This window comes from Pocillopora damicornis, chromosome 7 (genome assembly GCF_964200805.1).
Source record: "Pocillopora damicornis chromosome 7, jaPocDami1.2, whole genome shotgun sequence".
Lineage (NCBI taxonomy): Eukaryota > Metazoa > Cnidaria > Anthozoa > Scleractinia > Pocilloporidae > Pocillopora > Pocillopora damicornis.
This window is the reverse complement of record NC_142676.1, coordinates 391,565-403,552: the sequence shown is the minus strand read 5'-3', so window position 1 is coordinate 403,552 and position 11,988 is coordinate 391,565. Positions and strand designations below refer to the sequence as shown.

The following is an 11,988-nucleotide window of genomic DNA, read 5'->3' as shown; positions in this document are numbered from 1 at the left end:
ATGCAGTTTTTAAGTTAGCAGATATAAGGTAACCAATCAGCGACTGTTTGAAAATTTCCACTCAGCTAAGCCGCCCTTGGCCACTTCCTTAATCTTCTCACTCCTAAGATCTCATTAGTATTTCTCCTCACTGTCTGTAGCAAAATTCTTAAAATGTTACATCAGAGAAAATGGTAATGAATCAACTAATTATATCCTAACTGATAGTTTTCTACATTCTCATAAATTGCCTGCTCGATGTTGTATTGATGTTTTAAGGAGAAATTCTGTCTTACTCACTCATGGTATTAAAAGGTCAACATGTTTGTCAGAAATGGCAGACTTAATTTTTTCGTTATTTCAAGTGTAGTCTCAACATTCTCGAGCCATGAAGACACACCGGAAATAAGTATCAGAAGTAAAGTCATATTGTGTCATACTCACAACTGTAAGCCTTCGAAGTCGGGCCTTTGTTTGACTTGTGATCCCTTTGAACAGCATGTTCTTATGACACTCATTCCCCCTCCCGCTTAACCTCCTCCTCCTCCTCCCCCCCCCCGCCCATGCACCCCCGCCTCTTGCAGAGGTGTTAGGAAGCTGTGTATCCGGTGCCTCTCACTCAGTGGAATAGTTGATGTGCACAGTTTTCAGGTATGCCTTAGCGCGGTATGTCTGGTATGGCGTTTGTATTGCTGGCTCTCAAAAAGGCGTCTACACCAGCTGAGGTGTGTTGATAATTCTTATTAATCATCAGTGCTTATCGCGGATTATTTACCCTGGACTTAAAAAGAGATTGAAATATCTTACATTCCCAAACAATTCAAGCTAAGAGGCCAATTGCATGGGCTCCGGTCGCTACCGAAAGAAAGTTCTTCTTATGTCTAAAGACTACTTTTAAATACCGTGCTAAGTATATATTATGAACCGTAGCGAGTAAATAAAACTTGTATCCCAAGCTTTGAAGGCAACAACTATACATTCCGAGAGAAGGTCATGCGCTAATTTGATGAAAAAAAAAAAAAAAAAAAACCAGTTTGACTATTTCCTGGGAAAACTGCGTATAGATATCGATCTTTGTCATTGTCATATTTACTAAACTAGGGTGAAATATTGTAATTGGAAATTCTCGTAACTGGAGACTGGAGACTAGGCTCTTCAGTGTAACCGCCCGAGATTATTAAAAAGTTTACTTCAGCGGTTACACAAAAAAGATAATTTTCAATATGGCGGACGGCGCGGAAACCTGTGTGACTTTATTCTCTCAATCCAGTAAAGTTTTCGTTTGGAACCCTGAAGATGCTGAGAAAATTCGTGTTGAATATCGCATAGTTGGATCACTCATTGGATCACTACCTCGTAAACCAAAACAGAACCATTGTTTTTCTTTGCCGCTTCTTCTTTCGCAAGCAGAGGCCACGTTACTTTTGAACAAGGGACTGGCAAGGATGTTTGACTTACCGGAAAATCTCCCGGTTCCATCGAATGAAGAAGTTAAGACGTTTCATGAGCTTCGCCATGACAGCGTTGTTAAACAGAGAGAGTTGTTTGAAAGAGAAAGAGAAGAAAAGCAGGTGGAATTAGCAGAAATTATCGAGGAGGGAAGAAGGAGGAAGAGAAAACTGAGAGAGAAAGATGAAAATGTAACTAGTCCAGTAAAAAAAGTGAAAAGTGAAGAATTAGAAGAAGGCAATCCTGAAAAATGCAATCAAAAGGAGGAAAAAGTTGCTAATCAATTGGATTCGAAAGGTAATATAGACAATGGTTTGACAACTAATGAAGAATCAGTAAGAAAAACTGATAGCATTGAGGCCCGTCACATTGAAATTGAATTGGGTTGTAAACGTAAGGACAAGTCTAGCTTGCAGAGGGTGTCGCCTAACCGTGATACTAATCATGAGGAAACGAAGGCCTTGTCTGCCCTTGGAACTTTAATTCACATTCCAACAATTATGCCATTGCAAAGACTGCAGACTCTTTCAGCTGCACATTGGACATACCCCCACACAGAAACTGAAAAGCTGCATTACAGGGTATTTTTGGACTTATGGGAAAAAGGGTATTATTTAACATCTGGTGTTAAATTTGGAGGAGATTTACTAGCATATCCTGGTGATCCATTCAGGTATCACTCATATTACATTGTTATTATTGTTCCATGGGGAAAGAAAATTACTCCATTTGATATGATCTCAGCTGGAAGACTGGGTGCTACTGTTAAAAAAACAGCCCTTATTTGTTCTGTAAATGATGAGACAGATGAAATTTTGTATACATCCATCAAGTGGAGTGGGATTAGTTAAAAATTTAAAGTGTTAATGATACAAACATTTTGGATTAATTTTTGTGAATTCTGATTTTAAAAATTTGAAGAGACACCATTACCTTATTGGTGAATTAAAGCAATGACTAGGTGAGCAAATGATTTATTTTCCTTTGAATTTCACTTTACATTTAAACCAAGGGAACACAAGAAGCATTTCCATCACGGAGCTATGGATGGTTGAACTCCTGCCTTTGTCTTTTCTCCTTTGCTTCTCTGGTTTTCAATGTTGGTGTAATTATAGGTGTGATGTGTTTTCTTTCATTGTTCCTTTTCACTTGTGTAACAAAATTAGATAGGAAAGAAGACTGGTTATGATCAAATGAAATTGCTTTCTCAGTGCTCATCACCTAATATGTACATATCAGACATTGGTTGTAATTTTTCAATGATTAGGTGGATTAAAAAAAAAACATAATTGTCACAGACTTTACAGGCCTTTGTGTATCTCTTAGGCTAATGGGACAAGCATTGTGAGCACAGAGCCTGTAAATAAAAATAAAAAATACTGTAGAGCTTAATTGTATAAAGAAAAATGTTTTTTTCACTTTCTATGGTGAAACTTGATGATAAGTACTGTCTACTTCGGTGTAGGGCATCAACAATGAAGTGTGAAGGTCTGGAGTTTCAATCCTTGGGAGAGAGACTCAGATTTTTTGTCTCGTTTACAGAGATTATAAGAATATTTTTTTCACCAGTTGAACAATCAAAAAGAACAATGTCTTTCTTTTTTATTTACATACACATGATCAATGGAATGATACTTTGTATACAATAACACTGCGTATCAAAATGTGATTTACAAAAAATTCATGGCTTTGGATTTTGTGCATTGGATGATTCTAGACTATTTAGACTATTCAAATATTTTATGCTTGCAACTAGTATATTTGAGTAATTCAGTGCAAGTCTGATAACAAAACTTTCCATGATTTTTTTTATCAAATTCGATCCAAACAAGTTTTATTTACCTAGAATGAAGTAAAAAGATTTTTGTTGATAAAAATATTGAATATTTCATTACATTCATGGGAATGAGAAAAAAGAACTATTTTCAGAGAATTGAAAAGCAAGGTCTTGTTAAACTGCTCCATATGCTCTTGAAAGTTTCATCATTATACTATAGAAGTTAAATTGCTTTTAATCGCACAAAAGAAATAAAAATGAGCTATCAGCATTATTGAAACCCTTGTTATTCAAACCTGAAAGATAAGTTCTGATTCTTCTTTTAAAAAGGGTAATCGGGACCGAAATTAACCCTATGACCCCTCAAAGTGACTAGCATCTAATTTCTCCCTCCATAATCACCCCCTAAAACACACATTGAGGTCAAAAGAATAAAAGAAAGGATCACCAGCCAAAGAAGTTCTTGATTGTTAAACAAATTCTCCTCGTCAGCTCCTTAAGAAATGTATGAAGAACCTGCATACTGATGTTGGGTTGTAAAGGGTTAAGTAGCAAAACACTAGGTATAGGTTCTGAGTCCATGTTTTTTAAACCAAAAGAAACTGGTAAAGTTGTACAGATAACTTACTTAAAACGAAAAATGTGTTTATATTTCATCTATTTTAATTTTTAAAGTATAATTTATTGAAGCAAAAGATGCATACTTTACAAAAAAAAGGCAACTTATCATTTCCATCGTTAACATGTCCTATAACTTTCACAACTGAAGCCGAGCGGTAAAGCACAATAGGCGCTCCAAGACCCATATTTCTCGCAACATACATCGTGTTCATGACATCCCTGATGGAAACAACAGTCACCACAGACCCAAGACCAGCATGAACAGTTGGGGCCACACATACCAGTGCAATTATTTTGTTTTGGATCAAGCGCTAAGTCACAGCGCTTTTGTCTCTTACTATGGTGCCCAGAAATTTCATTTCCCAAATCGCGTCTAGCCCTCAACTCGTGTGGAGTCTGAACGTCTGAAGTCTTCAGGAGATTGTAACACAGGGCATGAAATGGCTTTAACATTTCCGATTGGGTTACGTTTTCAGCAAGTGCTTGTGACAAACGTTCTAGAAGTTGAATTTCCGGTTCTTGCCGCAGCTCTCTTATGGCCTCATGGTAATGGATTTTTAACGCTTGAAGTTCGACCTGTGTTTCCTCGGAGGTCCGGCCCATCGTCAGAAACTCGTGAAGATTGTGTGATACTTTGGGAATGGCTTTGGGAATATAAAACAATGATGGACCGCGCCTAAAGAGGATTGAAAAAATTATTGATCAGAAGTTAATTCTCTGTGGACGTAAGTGCTGCCAGCTTTAAAAGATCGCGTGGTCTGTTTCGTCGTGTTAAGTGATATTCAAGAGGTTCAGGCGCTGTTTACAAAACGGCGACATTTTCTTTAAAGAAACTTCAAACATGCGGTTGTTTTCTGTAATAAACGGCTTTCAGAAAATGTTTATGTGGATTGGATTATCTTACCGAGTGCAGGCATGACAAAGTGGTTTCTAAATGCTGTCTATTTTACATATCTAAAAACTGTGTTTCTTCTTTCTTCTGTTTACAGACTGATTCATTACAAGTATGCCGGTGAACAACTTCATCATTTTTCAAGGGTTTTTTTTTTCCAATTTTCAGTAGTCTACTGTTGTACGATGAATTACAATGTTACCGGTATTACCCACTTTACGCTATGAATGACGTAGCAGAACAGAATAAGAACGTCAGGGAACTTTCGAGGGCGTTTTTCAGTATAGCTGCTGACAATTGATCGACAGATATCTTTCATCAAAGAGCACGGGTCAATGACAACTCTTCTCCCGATTGCGATAAAAAAACATCGTTTCACTTACCCTAGGAAATCTTGATCTGTAATCTTGTAATAGAACATGTCTGTACCAAGTTCTTGGTATAACACTATTATTCTCCCGGCCGTCTCCATCAGTTTTATCGAGCCTTGTTCAATATCAAAACAAATCCCCAAAGTCTGGTTATGATAGTAGCATCCTTTTACTCGCTGCTCTGAGTAATCCTCGAAGTGGAACGCTTGAGTTGAAGATTTACAATCACAGCTTGCTACTGAGCAACAAAAAACTACCACCGTTAAAAGAAAAGAAATTGGAATGTTTGAAGAAGACATTTCAGAAAATGCTGTAAGTTACAAACGTGAAGTGAAGTGACTACTGTTGTATGAGAATCACACTGCAGGACTCACTCCTGTTGAATTTGTGGCACGGTGTAGAGCAACTTGATTCTTAAATGTATTGTCTCTCTGGCCAAAGTCCACTTTTTAAACGTGACCAGCAGTTTCAGTTTCTTCATAAGCCGCCACAAAAAATTCCACCGGATCTTATTCCGTTTTTTCATTATCAAAAAACACGTACATCTGTTCTCATGATTGCCCTTTTTGGTAACATCTGTTCAAACTCTGCTAAAGGAAGCAGCTCTCAGCGCTTTTGTTTTTGTTTTTAATCCCCTAGTTTTTTAGGCCCAGCATTATTCATGATGAAAACTGTTCGTTTTACTTTCTTCACATCAAAGTATATAGAAAGAGTCGGTAGTGAATACAAGTGAACATCTTTTGCCGACGATACAGAAGCCCAGGAAAATAATCAATTTTTCTGCGAACCGTGAAAAGCCCTTTCTTCGACATTCAAAACGAAACAGTTTAAGGGCTTCAGAAAGCACCCTTTTGTCATTCAAGAATTTAGACGGCTTCAGTGCCTAGGGAAATCGTTAAATTTTGATTACCGCAATGCTTGTTTGGTTCAGAATGTTTTCATTTAGGACATAACTAAGGTTGGGATTACGTGAAATAAACATTTCATGCATGAATTCTTTCACGAAAGTATCGCGGGGTCTCAATCATTGGAAAAAGGAATCCGCGTAAAGTGATTTGGAGTTATGTAAACCCGGCATGACTAGTTTGATTAAATTCTGGCCTGAAATACAGCGATAAAACGAATTCCTTGTAGTAATACTTTAGTGGTGGTACATCCACAGGTTAGCTCTTTGTCCTCTGTTTTCAGGTCGCACATGAATCGGTAAAACAGAAAACCGGACAAAAGCTATGCAACATCTTAAAAATGGCGAACATTCATCAAAATCGTCAAATCCGCCAAGCTGATTTCGCTCTGACAAATTTGACTGATATTTTGTCAAATTTTCAATTCCGCCAAGCTGATTTCGCTGTAACGAATTTGACTAAAATCAACAAACCCATGAACATTCACTCAGTTTGGCGAAAGTCTTTTTAAATCTAGCCATTTTTGTTACCGCGTGAATTTCTGGACATAAATGGAAAAATCAGACAGGAAGCAGCAAAATGCTGAACCTACATGACTCCAAACGGATGAATGTCAGATTAAGACTATATTGATATATTTGCGTGAGCAATAGCTCGTGGCCTGTGTCAAGGCTGGGTTTATCAAAGTTTAGAGCTGCCAGATGATACATTTCAAGATTCGTTTCGATTCGAAAAGTAAAGTTTACTCGAGAGGAAAACTGTATTATTTTGGTGAAAAAGAAAAACACCCTAAATGGAAAAATAAAACAAAAAGGGCAAGGATTATCAAAAATGAAAAGTATTATGAGAGACGAACTTGAACAATCTGAGCTCTTAGGAATATTTTCAGTTCTCATCTTGAAGTTCGATACCCATTACTGTTACGATGCCTTTAATCCATATACAGAGGAAATTTTTTTTAAGTCATTGAGTATATCAGGATTAATTCAGTCGAGTGGCAATATGACTGGTTTTCAATTTTTGTTTTTTTTACATCCATCAACAACTAGAGCATTAAATTCAATTGTTTACAGAGGCAAGTTTGCCAGCTTGATGATTAAACCCAGCGGTTAAGCGCTGCGAACATTTCAAGGGCAACAAAAGAGACATTTCGAGTCGTTTCTAAAGAGATTTTAATTTGAGGCAGTCAGATTAATCTTTAATCTTTCTTTACACTCGCTTAAAATTTGTTGGGATGTAAAACACGATAATAAGATTTAAATCTATGCTAAAAAATCAACCTTGACATAATTAATTACTTACTTATAATATCAAATTATTTAGTAACTAAAAGTTTGTTTTCCATGAATGCTGTGAGTCTGACATATAAATTGAAGGCGATTCTGTCTGTCTAAGACTAAAGGGTAAGCTGTTCCAGAGGGTTGCGCCATTATAATGAAAATATTTTCAGAAGGTTAGCTTGCAGTAAAGGAACAACCAGTTTGTTTACGGAGTCCCTTAGGGAACTGTGTGTTTCATTGTGGAAGAGTTGGACAGGAGATACTCAGGGATAAGGCCATTCATTCATGAATTACAATCGCGCATACGAATTTCAGCAAAATTATTTTCAACAAGGGAGCATTTCTTAATTCGAATCCCATCAAAGCTGAAATTACATGATCGAAGCAGCCGTGATTAAATCTGCATGACTGAAGGGAAGTTACATGAGATGGACAATGATTAATGGAGTTGCCTTTTTTTTTTCTTCCCAGTGTACTCTGATCTTAACTTAACGGGTCTCTGTAAGAACGGAGCCCAAGCCAGAATTATTTAATTGTGTTACCTGAATATGTTAAAATTTAGTTAGATTGCTAGCTTGTTATGGCATGTAAAGAGTGTAGCTCAGCTTGGCTGTTCGAATTCTCTATCACAAAAAAATTCATCTGGCGAGTGTGCCGCTCTTGTTTCCTTAGTTTCGTTGGGACAACTGGTGGGAAGATATTGGCATTCTCGGTGATTTAGTAAAAACCTCTAAAGCTGGTATCTTCTTCGTCGCATCGCCAAGAAAGGTATACTAGCCAAGTTGGCAGAACTTTGAGAAGGGATGGGAAAAACCAGGCGTTTATATTGAATTTTTTTACAAACTTTAACAAATCTTTGGAAAGTTTGGGGAAGGGTATCCTAGCCTATACTCCGCCGAATTTTTCGAAATTACCCAAGTATGGTTTTTAGTATATTGATCGTTCAAAACGGATAAAGGAAAAACTTGACTACTTGATAAACCAACAAGTTTCTTTATTTCCCATGATGACATCTTTGCAACCAGTAAATGAGACAGTACTTATAACAGAATAAAGCGTATTTAGAACCACTGGAGAGAAAATATAATTGCATTGAGATGTGTGAAACTAAACTACAACTGACAGGTAAAGTCAGAACCCCTCGTTTTCTTGTTTTGCCAGAGTATAATATCATCATCTCGCGCATTATTTTCCCAACCATGATCCTTTTTTCATGCATTTTTTATAAGAACTGAAACCAGAACACTTTAAACCAATTGGCACCAAACAGTAAGAACTGTACGGTTTCCTCTTGCAACACAGGTCATGCTCATAACAGCCCCGATGCCAACAGCAATCTCCACAAAACCACTTCCAGCACCAACATCCTTTACCGCAAAGTCCGCGGCATTTATTCGCCGTTGGCCTCACGCATCCGCGCTTCTGCCTGTCTTGACCATAATCAGCGTAATCTTCCTCCATGTCATGTGCAGCTCGTAGCTCGGGTGCGATCTGTACACCAGAAGTTTTCAGTAAGTTGAAGCACAAGGAATGAAAAGGCTGGAGAATTTCTAAACGAGTTGAGTTATCGCCCAGGGCCGCAGACAGCTGCTCCAGTAAGTGAGTTTCTGGGACATGCTGGAGCTCACCTATGGCTTCCAGGTAATGATTCTTCATGAGGTCCTCTTGTTCCTTATCATTCTGAGAACTGCGTCTCAAAAACTCCCTCAGCGCTTCTGGACTTGCGGGAATGTTGGCAGGGACATAAACAGATGAAGGACCATGTCTGTGGAACGAGGAAAAGCTCTGCCAATTAAATGGCTTTCTTGTTGTGGATCAAATTGTTTAGTGATGGCAAAGGATTGAGCAGAGAATGGATTTCTGGCATGGATTTCAAACCGAAAAGTGGTCAATTAATGAACTAAAAAATCAATCGATCCTGTTTTAATTCTTGAGGCTTCAAAAAATGAAGCAGACAAAGGAACATCATGGAAATTCTTTAAGTGCCTATGACACGAATTTTTTATTTTTTGCGTAAGTACTTTGTTCATCATATGTGCAAACCAATTCCGATGGGAGAAAATTATCTAACAACTTAAAACTCGGTCTTTTGGCGCCCTGAAGTGCTCTTATTTTGTCTTATAAGTGTCCCGTGGACTGGTAACGAACTAGCGGCTGATGACGTAGAAAACTGTGAAAACTTTCAGTTGACGCTTGCAAATCTCTCACATCTCTTATAATTTTGTATCAGTCAGCGTTGAAATACTCTTGAAATAACGTGCGATAGCGAAGTATACCTATCTTCAGCAAGCTCTACCGGAAGTTGTGAGTACGGTTCAGCCGTAGGAAGACGGTTTCTTGCCTGCGGTGTTTAGGTGAAGATCAGAACAAAAAATACCCGTAACTTAATGTTTAGTTTGCTGCGTTTGTGTTTTGTTTTCTATGACGAAATCTACGTTAAGAGTGGGTAGCTGTGTTCAATTCTGTTGCCATAACATTTTATTCCTTCACACTAAGTGCGTTGAAGGTTCCCCTCGGTGCTCGAGAATTTCGTTGTTGTAGAGAAATTCCCTTGGTAAACCAAAAGCTAACTTTTTACGAAAGAATCAGCTGTATCACGAGGCACGATGGATTTTTACCGAAAATTCATCGAGCAGTTTCACCGCAAGTTTCTGCTTTCCTCAGAGATCGCAAAGGCAGAGGCTGTCGTCGCCACCGTCGAGCCCCTCAGACCGAACGGAAAACGAGTGAGTTTATAGTCATCTGATTCAAGCTAATCTCAAATAGGAATTTTAATAGAGAAAAACTTCTTTGGTTTAAGTGCAGCATTGCCATATGACCCATTCCACTCAAAGGAAAAATCTGACATTAGTACTATAAATGAATATTTCTTACGCATCGACTGTACACGTAACAAGGCACTTGGATTCGGTACCATCTAATTCAATAAAATTAGTGTTTCCTTATTTATCTCGTGGCAGCGCTGTTATCACAATGATAATGCTACTGATGCTACTTTTAGTTTCTTGAGGGCAGGGGGTAATTGATAGCTTGTGGGATGGCCTTTCGGAAACCAAGGTTAGGAGAATTCACGGCCCCTTCATACTTGTCTTTATGCCAGTATCTGCCAGAGGTTTCGCACTGTTACGCAACAGTTCGAAACAGGATAACGGTCAGCTCAGGAAAGGGCTTGAACTTCATTACAAATGATGTAAATCTGTTATTAAAATACGATGGAAACTACAATTGGTAGGATTTTCATACAATAAGAAAAGCGCAAATGTAGTCATGTGGAAAGACACGGAGTATGAGTACATCTCAAGCGCGTGAAATAAACAACAATAAGGAGCTCACCATTCTTCGCTTGCGAAATGTCAGCTGAAAAGAATGTTAGATAATCGTGTATGGCGTAGAAACTAGCCCCTTAATCAGCATTCTTTTTAGGCGAATTCATTGGTTATCTTCCCCTGATTTGACAAGTGGTATGTGTTCGTAACAGGTGTCTTCGAAGCCGTTACGGAGCATAAGGCCGACGACGTTGAAGAGTAAAATCTCCTCGATATCGACGATCGAAACGCGTCTATTTTGGCCATACAGCTACATCCTTTCGAAAGTAGTGTATAGAAATACCCAGTTTATGTGTATTATTCTTGTAGCTAACATCATTTGGCGCTTCGGCCACGTAATACGTTCTTCCTATCTTACTGATAATTGACGACGTGTGTTCACAGTTTTCTACGTCACAGCTACGTAACATGGTCATTTTGGCCGCGCGCGTAACAGGCACACATTTTGGCTGCCAAATCGTACCTTCAATGCCCCAATAATGGTCAAGGAGAACTCGCTAGGCGCTAAGGTCGATTATTTCTAATTTTAAATGCAGCTATCAAGCATAAAATGCAAAAAAAAAAATTTCGCTTCATGAGCACTTTAAGGAACTACCCTTTGAAACTAATATAAAAATTTAAGAGGAAAATTAAAACGAAGGCCCTTTTTCGTCCTTCGATGTAATTAATGGTAGCCATTTCCAAATGAGGACTGAATCACACACTTACCCAATGAAACCCTGACCCATAATGTTGTAGTAAAACATTTCAGGTCCAAGGTCCATGTAAAGAACCATCTCATCGCCATTGGCCTTTAACAATTTCATGAATCCTTCACGAATATCGAAGCAGACGCCCAAGGTTTTATTGTGGACGTAACATCCCTCTACGTAGTCTGCGGAATAACTCTGCAAACGGAGGCCTTGATCCACAGCTGTACAATCGGAGATTCCTCCTATGCACAAAATCACTACAAGCAAAAAAGGCGTTAATGTAGGGCGATTCATTGTGTCGAGCTCAATTTACCACCATTCGTTATCCTTGGCGCGTGAACGTTTTTAGAGAAATGAATGCGAGGGGACAAGTAATTGGGTTTTATTGGATCGATTAGCTCTGAATCGTTGTTAAGACTTCCTGTATGGTTGCTGGGATACTGCTCATATTGGGTTAGTATGTTAAAAACACTTTTTTATAGACACCAAATCATTTTCCTCTTTGACCTCGCTTATCTCCGCTCACAGAAATCTGCGTTCAGCTAATGACAATCATTTATTGCTGTTGTAACACAACCCGCTGTGAACTATTTTAGTCCAATAAATCCCTGTATTAGTAATTCTACTTCAACAGCAGAGTTTTCTAAAAATGCGCACGTGATGTAGAGCACATAAACTTTGCCTTAAACTCTTTGA

At 38.3% G+C, this 11,988-nt stretch overlaps 3 protein-coding genes across 3 annotated transcripts; 1 reads left to right on the top strand and 2 right to left on the bottom strand.

Annotated features, from left to right (window-relative positions):
• Nucleotides 1-1,065: 1,065 nt before the first annotated feature.
• On the top strand, nt 1,066-3,476 carry LOC113686905 (tRNA-splicing endonuclease subunit Sen34). The gene has a single exon (XM_027204591.2). The coding sequence runs from the start codon at nt 1,203-1,205 to the stop codon at nt 2,277-2,279; it is 1,077 nt and encodes a 358-aa protein (XP_027060392.2). The 5' UTR covers nt 1,066-1,202; the 3' UTR covers nt 2,280-3,476.
• LOC113686906 (uncharacterized) lies at nt 2,998-5,616 on the bottom strand. Its single transcript, XM_027204593.2, has 2 exons — nt 5,102-5,616; nt 2,998-4,502 (listed from the first exon to the last, which is right to left on the bottom strand). Exons 1-2 carry the CDS (start codon nt 5,386-5,388, stop codon nt 3,944-3,946), a joined length of 846 nt encoding a protein of 281 aa, XP_027060394.2. The 5' UTR covers nt 5,389-5,616; the 3' UTR covers nt 2,998-3,943.
• A 2,635-nt stretch (nt 5,617-8,251) lies between these two features.
• Nucleotides 8,252-11,718, bottom strand: LOC113686926 (uncharacterized). Its single transcript, XM_027204609.2, has 2 exons — nt 11,309-11,718; nt 8,252-9,039 (listed from the first exon to the last, which is right to left on the bottom strand). The coding sequence occupies exons 1-2, from the start codon at nt 11,584-11,586 to the stop codon at nt 8,460-8,462; spliced, it is 858 nt and encodes a 285-aa protein (XP_027060410.2). The 5' UTR covers nt 11,587-11,718; the 3' UTR covers nt 8,252-8,459.
• Between the last annotated feature and the right edge of the window lie 270 nt (nt 11,719-11,988).